At 46.6% G+C, this 22,884-nt stretch overlaps 1 protein-coding gene across 1 annotated transcript; it reads right to left on the reverse strand.

The window, feature by feature from the left end:
- On the reverse strand, nt 1-22,884 carry DDX54 (DEAD-box helicase 54). Its single transcript, XM_056859328.1, has 20 exons — nt 22,804-22,884; nt 20,842-20,968; nt 19,732-19,802; nt 18,928-19,116; nt 17,887-17,936; nt 16,533-16,574; nt 14,923-15,018; nt 14,296-14,417; nt 13,684-13,745; nt 12,974-13,105; nt 9,881-10,091; nt 8,485-8,619; nt 6,577-6,798; nt 6,185-6,258; nt 5,467-5,667; nt 4,340-4,482; nt 3,879-3,992; nt 1,767-1,871; nt 807-904; nt 1-293 (listed from the first exon to the last, which is right to left on the reverse strand). Exons 1-20 carry the CDS (start codon nt 22,882-22,884, stop codon nt 52-54), a joined length of 2,517 nt encoding a protein of 838 aa, XP_056715306.1. The 3' UTR covers nt 1-51.

Genomic DNA, 22,884 nt, shown 5'->3' on the forward strand with positions numbered 1-22,884 from the left:
TTGCAAACAACGAAACAGGTGCGGAAAGCCTTCTGTCCCCTCATCACACCCCTACATCTTCTTCCGCAGCTTGCCCTTTTTGAAGCTTCCGCGCCCAAAAGCGCTCCGGCGGAGGTCTTGGACGTGCTGACGGCTGCGGGACTTCAAGCGTTTGAGACCCCCGCTCTGCAGGAAGTGCTGCTTTTCCTCTTTCTTCCGACGTTTGAGGATCTGCTGCTTGGTTCTCAGCTCAGAGCGGGCCTGAGTCTGCTGGGAGCCACGGCGGCCTTGGAAGGAAGGCGCAGGGCGTGCCCCTACAAAGGAAGCCACATGGTCACGTTACAAAGAATCCCCTCTCCTTTCTGGGTCAGCTCTCTGTCCCTTGGAAGACAGAGCTACAAGTCGTCTGCTTGGCCTGAAAAGCACCTCTCACAAGAGTCAAGAATTTGGGACCTGTAAGGAATTCGACAGCCTGTAAAAGTTGTCTTTGGGAAAGCAAAAGCAAGTTTCTAGGTTGCACGGTGGCAGAGAGGTGTTTAAAGACGTACAGCTGCAGAGGTCCCAGTGTTCAGAGGGGATCCTTTGTCCTACATACTCAGAGCCACGGTTAGGTACCCTTAAGATGTGCCTGGAGAAGCCACATTCAGCTATCGAATACAGGTCATGAAGTTTAGAATCCCAAACATTCAAATATACCAAAGTAGGGGGGGACCTGCAGAACGAAGTAGCAGAGTCCAGGTTAGCTTAAGCTACATAATATTCGCTAGACGTTATGACTGAGCCAGACAGGAGAACCTGTAAGATTTGGCCTGCGCAGCCCCACTCACCTCTGCCTTTCTGTTTCTTTCCACTTCTGTTCTCTCCTTCAGCCTCTGAGTCCGAACCCCGTTCATCGATCCTGTTTCTCTTTTTCCATTTCTCGTAACTACGGGAGCACGTTCAGGAAGTTTAACTTTCCGGACCCTTCCTGAGCAGCATTGATAGCTCATTAATACTTGCCCGGGCATCATTTAATCTCATTTTAAAAGGCCTTTGGAGGCAGCCCCTCGGCACTGGCAGAGCATGTGACCCATGTACTGAAGGCCCCGGGTTCAATCCCTGGCACTTCCATTTAGAAAGTGTCATGGATGCGGGTAAATGCTTTTCTCTAGCCTGCGACCATAGAGAACCATTGCCAATGCCAATCAAAGCAGACAACACTGAGTGAGACGGACCAATGCCATAAAGACAACTTTAACAGGAACAGCAGGGGGGTCTGGTCTCTCTTCAGCTCCCACGCAACCGAGGCTCTGTGTGTGAAGTGGGGGGGGGGAGCTGTGGCCTTCTCCACAAGTAGCCCATCCTGTCCCCAGGCACTAAGAAGGAAACTATTTCCCATCTCTTGCCACACAGGTCACATCACCTCAGCTGTGTGGAAGCTGCAGCTGAGGTGGTTTCTTTGATAACAGACTCTTTACCTGTGACTGGGTTTTTTTGATGCGCTGGGGGGGCCAAACAGGAGACGCCATGAAGCTAACCTCAACAGGGCTGTCACCCATTGTAAGAAATCCTACCCAACCGTACACATTTTAATCGGCTAAAATCGGCACATGAACAAACAAAATGATTCTGAGGGGGAAAAAGCACTCTTTGGTTTTAGGATGAGGTGTGGCAGGTGTCATAAGCTTCAGAAGAGACATTCCCTCCTGTGTCACAACAAAAGAGGAAATGTCCCTCCTGCTGCTTGTAATTCTGGGCAAGTACTTTTATTAAGCAGTGACACCCTCCTCAACCTGGCGGAAGGATACAGGTTGTTTTTGTATGAGCTGCTGATGTATGCCCCGCTCTCGGTTCGGATTTTCCTCTTGTTCTCCTGGCCCATCTGCCTCACAAACCGCTTCCTCTTCCGATCCCTGAAACACAATGAAGAGGTTAAGGGAGGGTTGCAGAAACCAGAAAACCCCATCCTGTATTTTGTTTGTCTTTTGACTTCAAGCAATGGCAGATTTTGGGGTCTCATTCCCATTCTTTTGATGGGCTGTGGGGGGAAAAAGGCACCCTAAGGGACAACATGTGGCCCCCACAGTATTTGAAACTGGCCACTAACAATGTCAGCTGCTGCGTGATAAAGCGTTTGTCCAGAATGTCATTTGTTTGGAAAAGAAGGGGGGAGAAAACCAAATTAAAATAGTTTTACATCAAAGGTAAAGCAACGTTTTGGGCCTAAGTGCTGGGGTGGGAGAGAATGCGACATCTACCAGTGATGGTGTTGGTGAACTGGCAAACCAAGATGCAGCAGGAAGAGAAAGACAAGGGTTGTACCTAGCCAAACACAGCCCCGGGAGCGCTGTCAGTACCTCTGGTTCACTGGTGGTTGGATGGGAGGGGCAGGCATCATGTTGCAAGTACTAGAATCTAACATGTACCGCTATTGAGCTAATCCGTGTGCCTGTCAGTATCTGGTACTACCACAACAGGCATGGCAGGCTGCCCTTTTTCCTCCTTAACTTTTTTGTAACATCTACCTGATGAAGGGCTTGCACAATCTTTTGGGTCATTTTAGCTGGCCATAATAGAATGATATGACATCCTGCCCCAGGATGTGGTGATGGCTGCCAACTTGGAAGGCTTTAAGAGGGGAGTGTACATGTTATTGGAGGAGAGGGGTATCCATGGCTGCTAGTAAAAATGGATACTAGTCATGATGCCTACCTATTCTCTCTAGGATAAGAGGAGAATGCCTATTATATTAGGTGCTGTGGAACACAGGCAGGACAATGCTGCTGCAGTCGTCTTGCTTGTGGGCTTCCTAAAGGCGCCTGGTTGGCCACTGTGTGAACAGACTGCTGGACTTGAGGGACCTTGGTCTGATCCAGCATGGCCTTTCTTATGTTCTTGACATGGATTTGGTTTCTTGCTCTGGATTTTGTATGGGCCAATAAGGCTGCCTGCAACTTGCCAGGTTGATTTTTTTTGCAACGATAAATATCAACCATGCAATTCCTCTCCCGATCAGCATCTCAGGAGGCCTGCCTTGGGCCCAGCTAGCAGATGCGCTGGTCCAGGAGAAGGTGATGGGCATAAGCCACCCCCACTGCCTTCTCCCAGGCAGTTGTCCTCAGGAATGCTGGAAGCACATCAGGGGCTCACCTCGGTTACTCAGGCACAGATCTGAGTGTTGAGAAAACACTCTGGGGTGCTGTTTGGCACACGCGTTGCGGTTCCTCTATCCCTGATCTATATGTTAACGCTAAAGCCTTCGGGATGCCGGGTGCGACCTTCCAGGCTTTTCTGCTGGGGCAGTAGCCCAGTGATGGGGAACGTCAGTTATTTGTAAGACTTTTAATTGCTCAATTAATTAAATCTGCAAAAACCTGCAAGTGAACAAATGTTTTAAAGAGAAAAACAAGCTGGTGCGTGTGTGTGAGTCACAGCAGACACCACCTTTAAAAAAGCATTCCTTCCCGTGAGGGAAGAAAAGAGAAATGTCTTTTCTAAGATGGCACTTGCTTTCTGCAGCTTGTATAAGCACTTTACACTTTAAAAAAAAGTTCTTCACCGTACAGAAAAACAGTCATCTTGAGAAAAATGAAAGCATCCACAGGGAATCAACCTACTCAGATACCTACAGGTATGCAGAAAAATATGCCTTTGTACATTTTTTTTTAAAAGGAAGGATGGCCTAAAAACATCACCCCGAGGACTGAAAACACTCCAGATGGGACTGGACATTTAATACAGTAGCAGAATCAATTAAAGTGGGAGAAAGACATCCGGGGTGGGGGTGGGAGAGAATTCAGCCAGCTCCAGCATCGCAGCGGGGGACATTTTCAACCTGTTTTCCCCCTCCCGCATACACATCCCATCTCATCTAACCAATTTATCAACTAGCCTCCACCTGCCTCAAACCCGGCACTCACCACTTCAGGAGTTGCTTGCTTGTGTTCATGTTCCGATTTTCGTCACCCATAAGGTCGAGGACGGCACCCGAAGCCTGCTGCTCAAATGCACTGCCTTCCCCGCCGATGCTGAGCCTGGCCGCAGAGAACAAGGTCAGAAGGTCAGGAAGGGTTGCGCCTGTGTTTGGCTCTCATGGCCATTTTTTTTCATGCTCAGGATAAGGCTGATCGATCGCCACTTTGGGGTCAGGAAGTAATTTTCCTTCAGGTGAGTTTGACCAGGGATCCTGGAGGGTTCCCCCCACATCTTCTGGACATCAAGGTCACTGGGGTTGGGGAGGGGAGGTAGTTGTGCATTTCCTGCATTGTGCAGGGGGTTGGACTAGATGACCCTGGAAGTCCCTTCCAACTCTACGATTCTATGATTCTAAGAGTGTCCCCCTGCTCAGACAGAGGCTTCGCCCCCAACACCCTTGACATACCCACGCTCAGAATCAAAGTCCTTTGGCCGGTAAGGGATGTAGAATTCCTCGTCTCTCTGCGTCGCCTGTTTCCTCTTTTTCCCTGTGCCTCTTCCCATCTGGGGCTGCTTCCGCTTCCTTCCAACCACGGTGGAGAAGACATCCTGGGGCAGAAGAGTTAAGACCAGTAAGTGACCCCCTGCCAGGAACATGAGCCAGCTCCACTGAAACCACAAGGCCCCCAGCACAGCACCCTTGTTCCACACCATGCTCTGAGCCTGCCCGCCTCCACACTCCAAGAGGGTCATCCTAGAAAGACTTCCTTGGACATCCACTGAGGAAGTGAGCTGTGGCTCATGAAAGCTCATACCCTGCCAGAAACTTTGTCTTTAAGGTGCTACTGTGCCAGCATGGTGTAGTGGTTAAGAGCAGTGGTTTGGAGCGGTGGACTCTGATCTGGAGAACCGGGTTTGATTCCCCCCTCCTCTACATGAGTGGCGGAGGCTAATCTGGTGAACCGGGTTGGTTTCCCCACTCCTCCACACGAAACCAGCTGGGTGACCTTGGGCAAGTTACAGCTCTCTTAGAGCTCTCTCAGCCTCACCTACCTCACAGGGTGTCTATTGTGGGGAGGGGAAGGGAAGGTGATTGTAAGCCAACTTGAGTCTCCCTTAAGTGGTAGAGAAAGTCGGCATATAAAAACCAACTCTTCTTCTTTTCTACTGAACATCCACTGGCATTCTTCCTAAGCAGGACTCTGCACACATCACAACTCTCCAGAACTCTTGGAAGAGCGGCCAGTAGCTGTCACAGAATTAAGCTTCTTGAAAATGGAGGCTCTTTCCTTTTTTAAAAAAGGAACCAAGTTTCTAGTCCTTGTTAAAGGGCATAGAGAAAATTACCAATGGGCTCTCATAAGAAGAGCTGCTTAATCAATATTTCCAGGACTTCTGAGTCCTACACTAGAACCCTTTGCAATGATTATCAGAAGCAGAATCCAATTAAGAAGAGGAAGATGTCCAAGCATATTTGCTTAATTTATACAAGTTGCAGAATTCCGCTTTTATCATTGCAGAATTTGCGAGATTTTGGTTCATTCGTTTTGAGCACAAGCGACACACAGCCTTGTCCATAACCCACAGCCTTACCTGAAGCATTTCTTCCCCCTCCTCGGAATCTTGCTCAGCAGCAACTAGCACAGCTGGATCTTGGACCTTCTCTGCTGCCAAGGCCAATCTCTCTTGCTGCTTCCTTTGGTGCCGGTCGATGAGCTGCCAGTCGTGGTTCCGTTTGGCTCGCATGATGTCGCTGGCCAGAGTCTTGTTGGTGGCGTTAATTTCAAAGATAGTCTGATGCATGACAAAGAAAAAACCCACAAAATTATGAATGGCGGAGGCAGAGGCGACCTCCTTCCCACTAATCTACACCAGACAGAACTGGAAGTTCATGCCCCAATGAAACTCCCATCAGGTACAGCTAAGTCCCAGGCTATATTTATACTACTAGATGGGTTGGGAGCCCCATGGTGCAGAGTGGTAAGCAAAAGGAACTATGGAGCCAGTTTGCAAGGGCTGGGAGAAGTAGGCTCAGTCCTGTCATTTCACCCTGTATAGCTTTCCCATGACACTCACATTGGTCCATCAAGGTCAGTATTATATCATCAGACTGACAGCAGCTCTCCAGGGTCTCAGGCAGAGGTCTTTCCCATCACCTACAGCCTGTTGCCTTTAATTGGAGATGCTGGGGGACTGAACCTGGAGCCTTCTGCATGCAAGTCAGAGGCTCTTCCACTGAGCCACAGCCCCTCCCCACTGACAGCAGGAAGGCAGGCAGGGACTGACAAGAGGAGCCCGCTGTTACACTTACTGCCTTGGAACGGTACGTTTTGATGCTATCCACAAATTTGAGCCGCTCTATCTCATCCCCCTCAAAGCGCAAACCTGAAGAGAGACAAAGCAAAGGAGGTCACTGCATATTCTAGGCTAGGCAGAAATCACCAAATGAGAATGTCTGGGAGAGGCCTACGCTAAATGCTGATGGGCTTTTTTAATATATATGGGGAATCTTCCCACAAGAGGGGCAGAACATTCAAACATATGTCAGCCTCCCCCACCATCTGCCATGGTGCAGTCCAGAATTCCAAGCCAGCCATGAGAGAAAGGGCCACAGAAGCCAAGCCATGGGACTCTTGCTACTCGGCCTGTTTGCAGCCAGAGGCTCCAGTTATTTCACTCCCACTCTATGGGCAGAATACTCACTAAAGAGAGGATGAATGCCCAGAAGGGAGAAGTCCATTTCTTTGACCCTCTTGATGGATTCCGGCGACGGACCCGGCCGGGACTTCAGGTACTGCTTCTGAGCGTTGTCGGACACTCGACGCAGGCTCTGCAGCTCCAGCGAGCGCTCGTGGTCCGTCTGCAGCAGACTCTCCTCGTCGTCAATGATGTTCTGGGGCACACGACCAAAGACGCCGTCTGTATCTGAAACAGAGGAAAAGATTGGCCACGGAGCCCAGGAGTGGGAACAGGCGATGGAGAAGTCTCCAAGGCAGGATACAGCCAAGTATCCAGTTTCAGAAGCAAATGGGTTGCCACCAACTAGAAGTAATGCCAGGGCCTGAGGGAGTTTTGACAGAACAGCCTTGGCAGCAGAATACCAATGGGCAACTTACGATTAACCTAAAACATGAAGCTGCCTTATACTGAATCAGACCCTTGGTCCATCAAAGTCAGTATTGTCTACTCAGACCGGCCGCGATTCTCCAGGGTCTCAGGTAGAGGTCTTTTAAATCACCTACTTGCCTGGTTCCCTTAAACTGGAGATGCCGGGGATTGAACCTGGGACCTTCTGAATATCAAGCAGATGCTCCACCACTGAGCCACTCCACCACTTCCCCAACCTACAATTAAGAATGTGCCAACTTGTACGTAAGCTTGGAGTTCATCGATCTGAAGATTTCTGGTTGTGTGTGATTAGGTGCCTAATTCTTTGGGCTGAAAGTTTAAGCCAAAAAGCATACAAGCTCTGTACTATGCATGGTGAAATTTTTTAAGCTGGAGGGTCTCTAATTCTCTGTACAGCTCCTTGCCCCATATTTGTCTAGCAGGAACAAACACCTAGCAGGAAAATTAATGAAAGTATGTACACAGAGAAGGCAGAATAAATTTTCCCTTGGTTGCAAACGTTTATGCATTTTTAGCATGAATGAGATGTGGGCTCGTTGCCACGTCTACAAACCGCCATTTTCGTAAGAGTCTTAAAGATCCCTGCACGACTAGAAGCCTCCAGTGGACTGTAGAAGCTATTGGTTCCAACAGCTATTGCAGGCAGTCAGGAAGCCTCGTTCTGGCCATATCGCTATGCTGCCATTGCCATTACTACCTTCACAATCTCCTGCAGTGCGGACATCCTTTTTGCAGCAGAGAAGAACTAGAATCACACCAGAAGGCTTGGAGGAACACCTAGATGCCATGCAGTAACCTTACTATCAGTCTACAAACATTACTCGCTCATCAACATTTTTTGTTGCTAGGCCATGTTGGTTGCTCATGGCCTGGGGAAAAAAAATTCTCCAAACTTTTCCTTGCTGTAATTACTACGTTTGATAGTCGAGCCACAGTTTACAAGCTACCATGTACCTTCCCTGATGACGCACCCCTCCCTCTCATGCCACAGCTTGGGAAAGATGGTTCAGTTCAGTTTAGTTTGATTGCATAAAGCCAAAAGCCATTACAAGAAACAATAAAAAGTAAAATACTCTAAAACTGGATTAAGGCACTGTCAGAAGTTACATTTTTAAAAGTTTAAAACTCATTTCATTAAAGAGAAAGAGGGTCCCATGTATGTCTTATCAGATGACTAAGAAATGAGGTCTTTAACTGATCTGTGCAGACACTAGTGTGGCCCAGATTTTCTTTGCTGCTAGAGAAAAAAGGGAAACCTTGTGAGAAACCTCTGGCTCCAAGCCTGTAAGGAGAAATAAGACTTTCTCTATCACAGTGCTTAGGCCTGAATCGGCCAAGGTTATGTCTAAATGTTTTTGCCTTGGAATTGCATAAAGTGGGCAAACCAACAAATAACGATACAGATTTTCCGGTTTTAAACTCCAGCACATACAGAAAGACTGTCACTCACCAGTCAGCCACACTGGATAGTGGATTACCTACCTGTGGGTTTCTTGTGGGGACTGGCAAGGATAAGGGGACGGCCTAGAAACAGGTGCAAATCAAAGACATACGGAGTCTCATCCGGTGCCACCAAAGAGTAGGCTGTTCCACTCCTCCCAGCACGTGCCACTCTGCCTGGGTGGAAATAAAAAAAGGAAGTGTCAAATGCAGAATATGATTGTGAAAACTCAAAAGGTACCTCTTACTTTCCCCCTCCATTTTTATTGAATGCAAACTCATTTTTCTCCAGTTATCATATCCAGGTCATAGGATCTGGTGATCTGTGAAATCCAGGCTGTTACACGCATGGCACTGTTTTATATTCCACTGTTCTTCAAATTGTGCAACCCAGTCTTGTTCCACAGTTTGTTGTATACATTACACTGGTCTTTTGTGCACTGCCCTTATAACTCTGTAACCTGTCCCGAGTCTCAATGAAAAAGACAGAAAATAAATGCAGTAAACAATAAACTTAAGTATGCCCTAACCTTTTTAAAAAGAAAAGCTCAAGGGGCCTTACATACAGAAATCAAAAGAGTTTTTTTGGATCCTCTGACTGCTTTCTGGGGCCAGGATTAAGGTGGGGTAGCAATCAGTTGAATATGAGCTCTTTAACATTTCACTGAGCAGTTTGTGGAAAAGGATACCATAGGAAGAGATCTGCTATAAGCAACTTGCATGGCTAGCAAAATGATGTTATTTGGACACTGGCAAAATATGGAGTGCCCTAACCTGGATGGCCCAGGCGAGCCCGATGTTATCAGATTTCAGAAGCTAAGCAAACTTGGGTCTGGTTATCATTTGGATGGGAAATTACCAACCAATACCAGGGTTGCTAAAGAGGCAGGCAAATATAAATATAAATAAATCAATGAAAAAAATGTTGTCCTAACCTTGGACCTGTCTGCCCAGGATACCCCGATCTCATCAGATCTCAGAAGCTAAGTAAGGTCGGCCCTGGCTAGTATTTGGATGGGAAACTACCAAGGAATACCAGGGTTGCTATGCAGAAGAAGTCAATGGAAAACCACCTCTGTTCATTTCTAGCCTTGAAAACCCTATGGGGTTGCCATAAATTGGCTATGACTTGACGGCAAAAATAAAATAAAATAAATGGGGTGGACCTGAAACCAGAGGTACCAAACTCCCTTATTGTTTTGGAGCAGGGCTGCTTGTCACCATTTTCTAGCCACAATGCTGGCACTACCAAAGATCATGTGAAACCTATCACTAAACCAAATCAATTTTTTGCAGCCATATGTTCTAGTTATATCTACATCAGTGCTCTGCTTCTGAGGACCCTGAGGCACCATGGGCCTAGTCTGATGGCATAAGGCAGCTTCACAGATTCACACACATAAGGCTCCAGGCTTAGATCAAGGCCTCCAGAACTCACCCACACGGTGCAGGAAAAGCTTGGCCTTGGCAGGGAAGCTGTAGTTGATCACGTTGTCCAGCAAGGGGATGTCAATCCCACGGGCAGCCAGGTCGGTGACGATCAGCACAGAGCACTTGCCGTGGGTGAATTTGCCAATGTTAATCTTGCGGGCTGTCTGGTCCAGAGAGCTGTAGATGTGTGTGCAGTCCACACCCTGAGCTGTCAACAGCTGTAGAGAGATCAGTAAGTCAGTAGGCCCAGCTTTCCAACAATGAAACAAGCATCGCACTGCCCACGTTTTTTAGCCCTCCATGGAAACAGCATAGGACTGAACTGAAAATTTACTTTTTTCATTTTTCCCCTTTTTAAAAAGGCACGTTTCTAGCCCTCATGGCTGTACAGAAGAATAATAGTTTCAGAAGCATGATCCACCAGTCGCTGGCAGATTATACCACGTTCACAATGAATCCTTGAAAGCCATGCTAATGAAGCTGTTTTATGAATGTGATTTTAAAGGCAAAAAAAATGGGAGTGCAGGTATAGATCTTTAATTTCTGAAGTGCTGCCTAGGGGCAAAGAGGTTCATAATACAAGGAACTCCACTCTCTAAAAGAGTTAACAAGGTTCCCACGTATAGCAAATGAGGTGGTACAATTTCAGCCTGCCAGTTCACCTCACGATTGAATGTGAATCTAACAGCTTTCCCCCTAGAAGCAGTCCATCCTGCAAGACCCCACCTTCCATCTGTGGCAGCAGATTCCAGGAAACAGGTAAGCCCATCCACTATTTGCAAGAATTAGATCCACCAAGCTGCCATTTGGCCATTTTCTGACCCAGAAGTATGGGGAAAGCCAGTTCAGTAGTTGGTGGGGAATGGAATAATCTCCTCTCATAAGAACATAAGAAAGGCTATGCTGGATTAGACCAAGGCCCATCAAGTCCAGCAGTCTGTTCACACAGTGGCCAAGCAGGTGCCTCTAGGAAGCCCACAAACAAGCATTCTCCTCTGATCGTGGAGAGAATAGGTACGCATCACGACTAGTATCCATGTTTACGAGTAGCCATGAATAGCCCTCTCCTCCATGAACATGTCCACTCCCCTCTTAAAGCCTTCCAAGTTGGCAGCCATCACCACATCCTGGGGCAGGGATAGCTCAACTAACTTCTTTTCCACATAACTAACTCCTTTTCAACTAACTTCTTTTCCACAGGCTGATCAACAACTGGCTATCCATCTTCACGGTCCAGCCCATTACAAGCAGAAAAGGAGAAACTAACAGCCAGGTCCCCACATTCAGGAGAAGGAGGTGGCTGAGACCTGAGGTGGAAGCACTTTCAACTGCAGGGGGAGAAGCCCATTCTGGAATGCTCCCCTTATGTTAAAAACTCCCTTGCCAATGGGGGGAGGGAACAATCCAGCAAGAAAAGAGAGGGAGTGGACATATTCATGGAGAAAAGGGGTATACATGGCTATTAGTTAGAATGGATACTAGTCATGCTGCATACCTATTCTCTCTAGCATCAGAGGAGCATGTGGTGGAACACAGGCAGGATGGTGCTGCTGCAGTCGTCTTGTTTGTGGCTTCCTAGAGGCACCTGGTTGGCCGCTGTGTGAGCAGACTGCTGGACTTGATGGGCCTTGGTCTGATCCAGCAGGGCTTTTCTTATGTTCTTAGGGGAGTAGAAGCTTCCTCCCGGCTGTGCTAGTTCTCTGTTGACAAGGAGCATTTTATGCAAAGGAACATTTTGAACTACAGTGGTATGATCCATTCTGTCACCTCAGCCTCCTGCCCCCTCATTCTCTGGCATGTGTGAAGCAGACGGGAGATTCTACATCCCGACTCTGCTTGGGGAGATTACTACATGACACCAATGTACATACTGCACTGCAGAATGAGAGGTCTTGGCCTAAGGAGTTTACAACTGACAAAGAAATGAAAGTTTTGTTGAGTTCAGTTGAAGGGGTCCAAATAAGAAAACTATATGCAGTAGAAGAAAAGCCTGTATTAATTGATCACGATCAAGGAAAGTATCTGTCCCCGCAAGAGTTCAAGACACTGACTCCGCTCCTCTGTCCAAACAAAAAACTTAGGCCATTTATGCTTGCTAATTAGCAGCGCATTTCAGGCTGAAGTGCCCCGCATATTTTTTTGATTTCTTCACGCTGAACCGTCATTCCAGCTGAACCGTCATTCAGCCATCACTGCGAAGCCCTAAGAGCCCCTTTAACGTGACCTTTTGTTTTTGCTCTGCCCCCGAACCGAAGAATTTACTGAAGGAACCATGAAAACTCACAGCCCCAGCTTAGCTATGCAAATGACTTTCTCCTCTTGCATTGGGATCGGTGAATAGTAATTTTAAAGGGCGGATTTAAAAAAAAACAGCTTTGAGCGAGCATCAAAATCGATCCTGCATAAATGACTTTACAGCAATTTTTACATCTCATGTCTACGTTAACATGCACCAATAGCTCCATGCCAGTGCAGAATTTGTGCAGGTTATCATCCAATCCTGGCAAAGCTCTTTGTCCTCCAGGTCTGTTAGCAACAGTACTTTGCATAACTTCTACACATTCTGCTTAAATTTAAGAATGTTACTACCTTATATATATATGCTACATGTGCAACACGAACTGCTGACTATAGTTTAAGAAAACAGGATAGGTGTTAAAGGTTAGTTTGCCCTATGAGGCAAAGAAAAATGGTAATTTCTCAGTCACAATGTAAATTTGGACAGCTGGGGATGGAATGGGGGGGAAAGAGACCATGGTAGCGAAGACAGTGTGTGATAGTGGCTAGAGAAGACCAGGGGTCAAATCCCTACTCACCCATGAAGCTCACTTGAGCTTGTCATTTTCCCTTAGACTAACCTACCTGTCAAGGCTGTTGTGGAGGTAAATAAAAAATAAAACAATCAAATGCAGCAAGGAATGAATCTGGACAACCGTGGCTATATACTCAAGCTTTGGTTCAGTTGTGGCCTGAAGAAAAAGCGTGTAATGGAAATAGATCTGAGGAAGGATTTGAGGGGAGGAATCACAGCACTGCACAGATGCCAAGGAGGCACACTGCCATAATGGGCCCTGCCCCATCTCCAGAGACCCACACACACCTCTTTTAGATACTCTGTGTGGTGTTTGGTGGCCACGAACACGATGGTCTGGTCCTGGGGTCTCACCGCTGTTCTGAGGAGATGCAAGAGGAGCGCTGGCTTGTCATCCGCACGGACGTGAAAGAAGGAGAGCTGGAGATTAAGACAGGTAGGAAGTTATTCCAACAGCAACCACAGCCAGGAAGTGCGCGGAACTACTGAGGCCAAGAGGCCCTCCCACCCAAAAGGGTTTAATGCGCACAAGTAGAAGAGTTGATTTTTATATGCCGACTTTCTCTACCACTTAAGGGAGACTCAAACCGGGTTACAATCACCTTCCCTTCCCCACAACAGACACACTGTGAGGTAGGTGGGGCTGAGAGAGCTTTAAGAGCTGTGACTAGCCCAAGGTCACCCAGCTGGTTTCATGTGTAGGAATGGGGAAACCAACCTGGTTCACCAGATTAGCCTCCGCCGCTCATGTGTAGGAGTGGGGAATCAAACCTGGTTCTCCAAATAAGACTCCACCACATCACTGCTCTTAACCACTACACCATGCTGGCTTCACACAAATAGGCAAGAAAGGTGCAGATGAGCTACAGCAAATACATCAAGCAATGGTTTTGAATAGGGAAGAGGTGTGCTTAACACCTCAGTTTCAGGAGACACCAAAACAACCCTCCCCCAACATACACACAAACAGCTTTTCCAGAATTTTGCATCTTCCCCACCTTCAGTTGCTCGCTGAGCTTGGACTCCACATCCAGGCGGATCAGTACTGGTTCTGTGAGGCCTGAGAAGGGAGTGGGAGAAAAAAACAACCTGAGTGAATCCTGTCTCTTACAGAAGACCGTGTGGGGCAGGTGTCAGGGATGGAGGGATGGGTGCCAAAACCGAGAAGCAGGCTGAGAAGTTCCTTCTACCCTGGCCCCCTCCTCTGTTTGCACAGCTGTTAGGACTTGTCTGTGGCACTGATTTCCTAAACAGAGGAAGAAGAGTGTTCTGGGGGAGAAAAATAAAAGAGGGAGATTTCCCACCCAAGAGCACAAAAATGACACCTGGGTGAGTCCTAAGACCCCACCAGAAGGCCAAACTCTGCATCATTCATAGTCCCCTATCCTTGCTTCCATCTCCTTCCAAATACCAGCTGGGTTGGACACAATTTTGACACAGGGCACAAGAAAAGGAGGTGTGCCTCAGCGCTAGCTAGAGCACCTTGTTTTGTGTGCAAAACCCCTTAAAACAAAACAAAAAAACCAGAATCAAGCCCTGACACTTGCAGCTAGCAGGTGCTGAGAAAGCTATTTCTCCACCCTCCCCCATCACCAGGCTTGCCCACTTACCAGCTCGGGCAAACTCCACTAGAAGTTTTGGCAGGGTGGCAGAGAACAACACCGTCTGGCGGCCCTCCGGTAGCCGGGCAAGGATCTCCTGCAACTGCTCTGCAAAGCCCATCTCAAAGAGCCTGGGGAGGGAGGTGGCACAAAAAGTTCAGCAAGTGGCAGGGATGGAAGGGAAGAACAACCGGGCAGGATCCATGGCAACCTTCAACCCCAAATTTTAGATGGCTTTGGAAGTCAGCCACATATCGTATTACTCATTGGTTTGGAAGAAGAGGTAGGGCATTATTCCTGGCATCCTGATAAATCAGGGACATTTGGAAGGGGGTTATTATTTATTAAAATATTGATACCCCACATTTCCTATAGCTCAAAATTCATTACAAAACAAAAACAAAAAACACATCACCTGCAAAACAATTTCAGTATTCTGTGCCTATTGACTACAACACTACAAACTTAAAAAACCCAGCAAGTTCCTAGCCCCTTTAGTTAGAAGGGTGGTTGAGTATGTTCCAGCCCTGGTAGGGACCCCACGTATCCTGGCCAGATCCCCCTCCAATGCCCAGGGATACAATGGCTACTTGGGATTGCTCAGAAACTTATCTGGACAACAGCACCCAAACTGACCTGTCTGCTTCATCAAACACCACGTATTCCATGCTCTGTAGCTTGAGTTTCATCTCTACGGCCACGTGAACCAGGCGGCCAGGAGTGGCGATGATTCTGGGGGTGGGAGGGCAAATGGGGAAAGAAACAGTGATTGCTTGCTGTAAGGAAAAGAGGAGCTCTCTCTCTCTCTCTCCTGCCCTCTGCCTGTGCGAACTAATCCCAAGATGCGTCCGACACCCTTCCAATGGGTCACAGAGGCACAGGCAGAGTATCTCTTATCAAGATATCTCATAACTGGACTGATCCGAAAACCGGACCCTTCGGACGACATGCAGACAGATCCATGCTGCCTGCTTTCAATGTTTCCTCTCAACGAAAAAAATAAAACTACAGTGTACAACTGCATCGTAGGTGAAGAACTGAAAGCCTGCAATTGTTAGTTTGTTTGTCATTGTTTAGCCACTGATACAGGTATTCTGGCAAGATAAGTTACACCTTTGCTTTCTGATGGTTCAACGCACACAAAATAATTAAAAATATTGTTTAAAGTTACATTCAGGCTATATGTATGAAGTGTATATAAAATATAAATTAATTTGGGTCCCATAACCAAGATATCTCATCATGTATAAGCAAAAATTCCAAAATATTCCAATATACAGAAATATCCAAAATACAACCCACTTCTGGTCCCAAGCAGTCTGGATAAGGGATTCTCAACCTGTATAGTTTTTACAGGTAACCTAAATATGGACTGTACCATTTCAGACTGTAGGTGACTGAATGCTGCCCCTTCCTAGCAAGAAAAAAAAAGAACCTGGAAGTCGGTTTCAGGTAGCCTGCTCAAAGTTGACTCAGCCTTCCACCCTCCCGAGGTCAGTCAAATGAGTACCGAGCTTGCTGGGGGTTAAGTGTAGATGATTGGGGAAGGCCATGGCAAACCACCCCGTAAACAAAAACTGCCTAGTAAACGGCAGGATGTGACATCGCCCCATGGGTCAGTAAGGACCCAGTGCTTGCACAGAGGACCTTTACTTTTTACCTACACATGGGTGGGGGGAATCTGGTATGTCAGGAGAAGAGTTCTAACCTACATTTCTCCCTGATATACTAGCTTTCTAGGTGTGATGATCCTTTAAAATATGGAACAGCATTTGGTCAGGCCAGCCTCCAGCTGTGGTCCAAGGTGGTATAATCCAGACATAGATTTACCTCCTCAGGACAGAACTACATCTGATGCTGGGGGAAGGGGGGCGGCAATGGAATCCCCCAAAGTATCATTCCCTGTACCTTTTTGCATCCATGCAAAGGCAGGAACAGACCTTAGAAGTGGTAGGAGTACAACTTAAGTGACAGTGCAAGCAAATTGACCTAAACCAGCAAGTAGGCACAGTCCAGTGTTGCACAGTGTCAGACTAGGACCCAGGTTCAAATCCTGCCTCAGATTGACAGCTACAAGGAGCAACGCCAGTCCTTTCCCAGATGGAGATTTTAACACAGGTGTGTCTCAAGGCAGCTCCAGCTACCTAGACTTGATCCTAAATGACTCGTCCCCACCCAAAGTTAAGAAAGAGAAATTCTCTCCACTACACACACATGCCCAGCCCAGCAGGAATTTTTTGACTCACATATCAGGGTTTTCATGCAGTGCTGCAAACTGGTCTTCCATTCTGGAAAAGAAAATGCAAATTCATGGCAGACAAACATTTGAAGAGGGACAGAGATACCATTCCTTCCTTTCCCCTCAACCAGAAAGCCACAATTCACACCTGATTCAGACACGCAGGAGAATGAGGTGGTAGAGTGAGGTGCATCACTTCACAGTGGCCAATGATGGATTCCAGCTCTGAGTGTTCCTTGGCATAAAACACTCCCTGCAACTGGAAATCCAGCACAGCAGGGGAAAATGTTCTACCCACTCTCTTTCCTGGTTCTACCCACTCTCTTTCCTGGTTCACAAGTTCTTTTTAAATGAAAGGGAACATTCCAAAAAGGGGGGTCCTCCACTTGGGAGTTCAAAGTGGCACTCCTCACAATCCTGTTACTTTTATTTTGCACATGTCTGAGCCAACCTTTTTTATTCTACAACATTCACAAGCTTTGCACCAAATATTTCATCTTTCTCTGCTTTTCAGAGCAACAATTAGCTTTCTTGGAAGGAGGAAGAAGAAGAGTTGGTTTTTATACGCCAACTTTCTCTACCACTTAAGGAAGAATCAAACCGGCATACAATCACCTTCCCTTCCCCACAAGACACCCTGCGAGGTAGGTGGGGCTGAGAGAGAGAGCTGTGACTAGCCCAAGGTCACTCAGGTGGCTTTGTGTATAGGAGTGGGGAAACCAACCCAGTTCACCAGATTAGCCTCTGCCACTCATGTGGAAGAGTGGGGGATCAAACCCGGGTCTCCAGATCAGAGTCCACCGCTCCAACCACCGCTATTAACCACTACGCTATGCTGGCTACCTCCATGCTGGAGCAATCTCATGAAAAAAGGAGTTGGCTGGGCTTCAACACCCACCCACCCGCAGTGATCTGAGACAGGTGCTGCCAAAAATACCATTTCCCCTCATGCCTCTACGCTGATATTTGTGGGGCGGGGAGCCTATGATAGATTTGCTGGGGTGGGGACTCTTCCAGTTCCTGAAACTTATTCTATTTAATTGGTTTTTATCTAGCAGCTTCAGAGACTTCAAACAAAGATCTGATAAATCTATGATGGAGGGGTCTTTCAATGGTTATTAACCATGACAGCTAAATGGAGCATTTATGTTTAGGGGCAGTGTACCCCTCAATTTGAGATGCTAGGACCAAACAGGATATGAGAGAGCTGGTTGACTTCATGCCCTAGTCATGGCAACTGGCTGGACACAGGATGCTGGGCGAGGTGGGGCTTTGGTCTCATCCAGGATTCCTTCGACAGTCTTAAGCAATGCACGCCCTCAAGGATGGGACTGATCAGAAATCGAAACACGGAAACTTACTTGTCTCCTCCAAGAATCAAGGCAGTTTTCAGGCCTGTGAACCGGCCAAGCTGCAACACCAGACGAAGGAGAGTTAGGCTGATATCTTGGGAACTTTGCTGCTATACTTTCCAATTCTCAAAAGGGCCGTGCAGCCCACTCCTAGCCTTCGCTGTCAACCCCCCACCCCCAAAAAACAAAAACGTTACAAAGATATTTTTTAAAGCAGCCATAGCTTTACTGCATAATTCCCTGAAACAGGTTTGCAGGCCCCAAACCTCAGCAGGGAGCATGCAATAGGAAAAACCTGAATGTCGGCTGACAGCAGGCTCACTTCTGCCAAGAAGGCAAAATGCAACCATTAAAAGATGACACAGTGAGCGGATTGTGTCAGTTTTCAGGGGTGGATTGGCCCTTTCACTTACTAGGAAGAGTTCCTAGTGGGATTGAAGACCCAATGGTAGCCAAGCCAAGCCAAGGAAGGGGGCTCATTTATACAGCTCTGCTGTTTGCACCCTTCATTATATTGAGACTGCACTGCACAGATGTGTTTATCACTAGGTTAAAGATCAGGATCATGGTTACATATTAGATGTTGTATCACCATATGCTTGTCTAAGTCATGCTAAGCACTTAACAGAAATCAAGTAGAAGTATGTTCCACCAGCCAACAGCACATGCTCCATCCACACCTCTCTAAAGCCTCAGGAGAAGACTTGGGATTGATAAACAGGTTTCTAAGACCCGTTCTTTTTTTGTCGTCAAGTCACAGCTGGCTTATGGCGACCCCATAGGGTTTTCAAGGCAAGAGACGTTCAGAGGTGGTTTAACATTGCCTGCCTCCGCGTCACTCCCGGTATTACTTGGAGGTCTCCTATCCAAATACCTGCCAGGAGCGAGGCTGAGAGTGTGTAACTGGCCCCAGGTCACCCAGCAAGTTTCCACGACAGTGGGGATTCGAACCTGGGTTTCCCAGATCCTAGTCCGACACCTTAACCGCTACACCACTCTGGCTCTCCCCATTCCTTTTACTTGTTGCCAATTCCTCCACGTTTGGTGTACCTCTTTGGTGAACTTCAGAGTCTGCAGGGCAAGTTCCCGAGTGGGCGACAGGATGAGTGCCCGGGCTCCAGTCTTTGCGCTGTGAGCCTTCAGCTTCTCGAACATGGGAATGAGGAAACAGGCTGTCTTCCCACTTCCCGTTCTTGCCATGGCAACCACATCCTTGCCATCCAGGATTGGAGGAATAGCCTGAAATGAGGTAGCCCCATGTGAATAAGGTAAAACCTATCAGATTAATCCTTAACTCTTAACTGTGAACGAGAAACAGTTCACAAAACCAGCAAAAACCAAGAGAGTAAAAGATATTGTTTTCTGAACTGTACCATTTCAAATTGAACGCTGCAGCCTGTATCGATACAGGCCAGCTCCACTTCTATTTTATTTTACTTTATTTATAGCCCACCTTTCTCATCAAGGCTCAAGGTGGATCACAAAGTTTTCAGCAGCCAATGAAGGCTTAATTTCAGCAGTGAGCAGCAGATCCAATATTCTCTGCTCAGCGATACCATAAGAGCAGCAAATTCTTGCCACGATACTGGGAGATCAGCTGCTCACCAAAAGGTAGCAAAGCAAGTTTAGGATGGACAGCAGAAAATGTTTCTTAATGTGCATCAGTGAGCCATCATTTAAGGATGGGTTTCAGGCATCCCACCCACCCCTTTGCCCTCACACTCTGGCACTGCCCTTCTCTCTTTTTTGCCCCCCTCCTTGCCACAGCTGCAGTGCCTGGGAAACTGCCTTTGTTTTGTCAGTGCTATAAAACAGACATAGCGTCCCGAAATACAAAGTTTGCCGGTCACTCACCTTCCTCTGGATTGGGGTAGGCACCTTGTAGCCTTTCTTCATTACCCCTTTGAACACTGGGTAGCTCAAACCTGGCAGAGAAAATAGTTTGTAAAATCAGCAGCACAGCCCAGCTGGGTCAGACCGATGTTGCCTAAAGTAGACAGTAGATGCCCTGCAAGGTCCATCATCTGGGAGATGGAGGCCAAAGGCACCTGGTATTCATACACGTACTCCCTCTGAACACAGAGGTTCCATTGAGCCATCATGGCTAGTGGTTGTGGTGGAAAGCGCTGTCAGGTCGCAGCTGACTTACGGTGACCCCATAGGCTTTTCAAGGCAAGAAACGTTCGGAGGTGGTTTGCCATTGCCTGCCTCCGCATGAGCTGAGAGTTCAGAGACAACTGTGACTGGCCTGAGGTAACCCAGCAGGCCGCATGCACAGGAGTGGTGAATCGAGCCCGGTTCTCCAGATTACAGTCTGCTGTTCTTAACCACTACCCCACGCTGGCTCTCTATCATGGCTAATAACCATGGATATATTAGTCCTCTATAAGGGAGGATTGCCTGAATCTGTCAGAGTTAACATCCTTCTTAAGGATGAATTTTCTCAGGTAACAAACTTGGTGGCCATGTTTGGTAGAATAGTATTTAATTTTCAGAAATCTAAATAGAGATGAAAAGTTGTAAATGGGGTTGATTGTTTAAATTTATATTGTAGAACAGTTTTTAACCATTTTAAAGAAAGTAATGTTTTGTATAGTGTTTTAACCAAAATGTATTGTTTTAAACTGCTGGTTTGGGTAAGGCAATGTAACTGCAAAAATGTTTATGTTTGGTCTAAGGACCGTAATAATAAATCTTTGGGAGGATCACCACCCTCCCTTTCAAAATAAGAGGCGATATGGTACTCCCAAATAGCACAGGCATTTATAGTGACGTCTGAGGCTACAAACACGGAAAAGTAACCCTGACGTACCAGTCCATTACCTGGGACCAATAGTAAATTCTGGAAAAAATTGGAAAACGCCATGTATTATATTCCCAGGAAAAGGCACAATGTGTCCCCCTGCCTCAGATCAACCAACACAAAACAACTGAGACACAGTCTTGCAGCTATCCCTCACTCACCCATGGACTGGAAGCCCCCCGACTTCTTCTTTTTCTTGTTCTGGGCCCGAACCATTTCCCGGGTGTCTGGTTCCACATCAGAAGCACAATCAGATGTGGGGAAGGTCGGCACCGGCATCTCATAATCCTTTGGGCAAAGGGGAGGGGAGAGAAGTGTGCACCAGATATGGAGTAACAAGAAGTAGAATCATCATGCTGTGCTATCAGAATCTTTACAAGTGCAAACATTAGAATCTCTTTTGAAAAAGTGTCTGAATAAACAATATTTGGGGAGGGGCTGTGCCTCAGAGGTAGAGCATCTTCTTGGCATGCAGAAGGTCCCAGGTTCAGTCCCTGGCATCTCCAGTTAAAGGGACTAGGCAGGTAGGTGATGTGAAAGACCCCTGCCTGAGACCCTGGAGAGCTGCTGCCAGTCTGAGTAGACGATACTGACTTTGATAGACCAAGGGTCTGATTCAGTATAAGGCAACTTCATGAGTTCAATAAGACTTTAAACATTACTATAATCAGTGCATCCGAGAAGTTTTCTTTAGGCGGCAGCTCTACAGACAAGCCAATGTCAGAAATCTGTCAAACGAGCCCTTCTTGGATTGTGTGAACATACTTATCGGTTCACCACCGGTACTGGTTTTGGGTTTAAACTGTTTTTGCCCTTATTCATTGTGTTTTTATGCCATTTTACAAGCCGCGTTAGCGAAAGGCAAAGAAAGGCTTCGATCACCCCCAGTGAATACAACGGAGGCTCATTTCTGTCGAAATATACATGTGTTTACAACTAGGTTGTTACTTGGAAGCAAGCCCAATTACAGTCAGCAGGGCTTACTGTCGAGTAAATCACTTCCAGGTCAAAAGCGGCACTTTCCATGCCAAAAAAATAAAAATAAATCTAGACTAACTCAGGCCATTTATTAACAGTGGGTAGCCGTGTTAGTCTGTCTGCAGTAGTAGAAAAGAGCAAGAGTCCAGTAGCACCTTAAAGACTAACAAAAATATTTTCTGGCGGGGTATGAGCTTTCGTGAGCCACAGCTCACTTCACTGAAGAAGTGAGCTGTGACTCATGAAAGCTCATACCCTGCCAGAAAATATTTTTTGTTAGTCTTTAAGGTGCTACTGGACTCTTGCTCTTTTCTACTCGGGCCATTTATGCCTGGGAGGTTTTGCCTTGGATTTGCCGCTCTCTCGATGCACATTTTCCCCATCTGAATCCTCAAAACCCTGCATGGGGGCTTATTGTTGAGTTTTGAGAATTGGGATGGGGAAAATGTGCATCTAAAGAGTGGCAAAACCAAGGCAAAGCCTCCCATGCATAATATTGGCTTACTGTTGAGTTTTGAGAATTGGGATGGGGAAAATGTGCATCTAAAGCAGTGGTTCCCAACCTTTTTTTGACCAGGGACCACTAGGACTTTTTTGTTCGGTGCAGGGACCCCAAGGTTCAAAATTAAAATTCCAACAATTTGAAAATAAACTTTAATCATAACTGTTAGTTAAACATTAAACTTAGAATAATATTTGAATATATATATATATTTATAATAGAGAACTTTTAATTGAAAATATTAATTTATTATGGGTTTATAACTTTGTTTCACGGACCTTAATTTAGTTCTCACGGACCCCTGGTTGGGAACCAGTGATCTAAAGCGTGGCAAATCCAAGGCAAAACCTCCCATGAATAATATTGGCTTACTGTTGAGTTTTGAAAATTTGAATGGGGAAAATGTGTCTCTAAAGCGTGGCAAATCCAAGGCAAAACCTCCCATGAATAATATTGGCTTACTGTTGAGTTTTGAAAATTTGAATGGGGAAAATGTGTCTCTAAAGCGTGGCAAATCCAAGGCAAAACCTCCCATGAATAATATTGGCTTACTATTGAGTTTTGAAAATTTGAAACCTTTTTTAATTTTTTAATTCCCCCGAATTAAAAACAAAAACAAAAAAACCTTTGGTTTTATCAGTACCTGTTGCTGGTCTAAATCATGATCTTTATACCGCCGCTGCCTTTTCCTTCTCCGTCCCGAGGCCTTCTGAACTGGAGCCAT

Source organism: Euleptes europaea, chromosome 13, assembly GCF_029931775.1.
Source record: "Euleptes europaea isolate rEulEur1 chromosome 13, rEulEur1.hap1, whole genome shotgun sequence".
In the NCBI taxonomy this organism is placed as follows: domain Eukaryota; kingdom Metazoa; phylum Chordata; class Lepidosauria; order Squamata; family Sphaerodactylidae; genus Euleptes; species Euleptes europaea.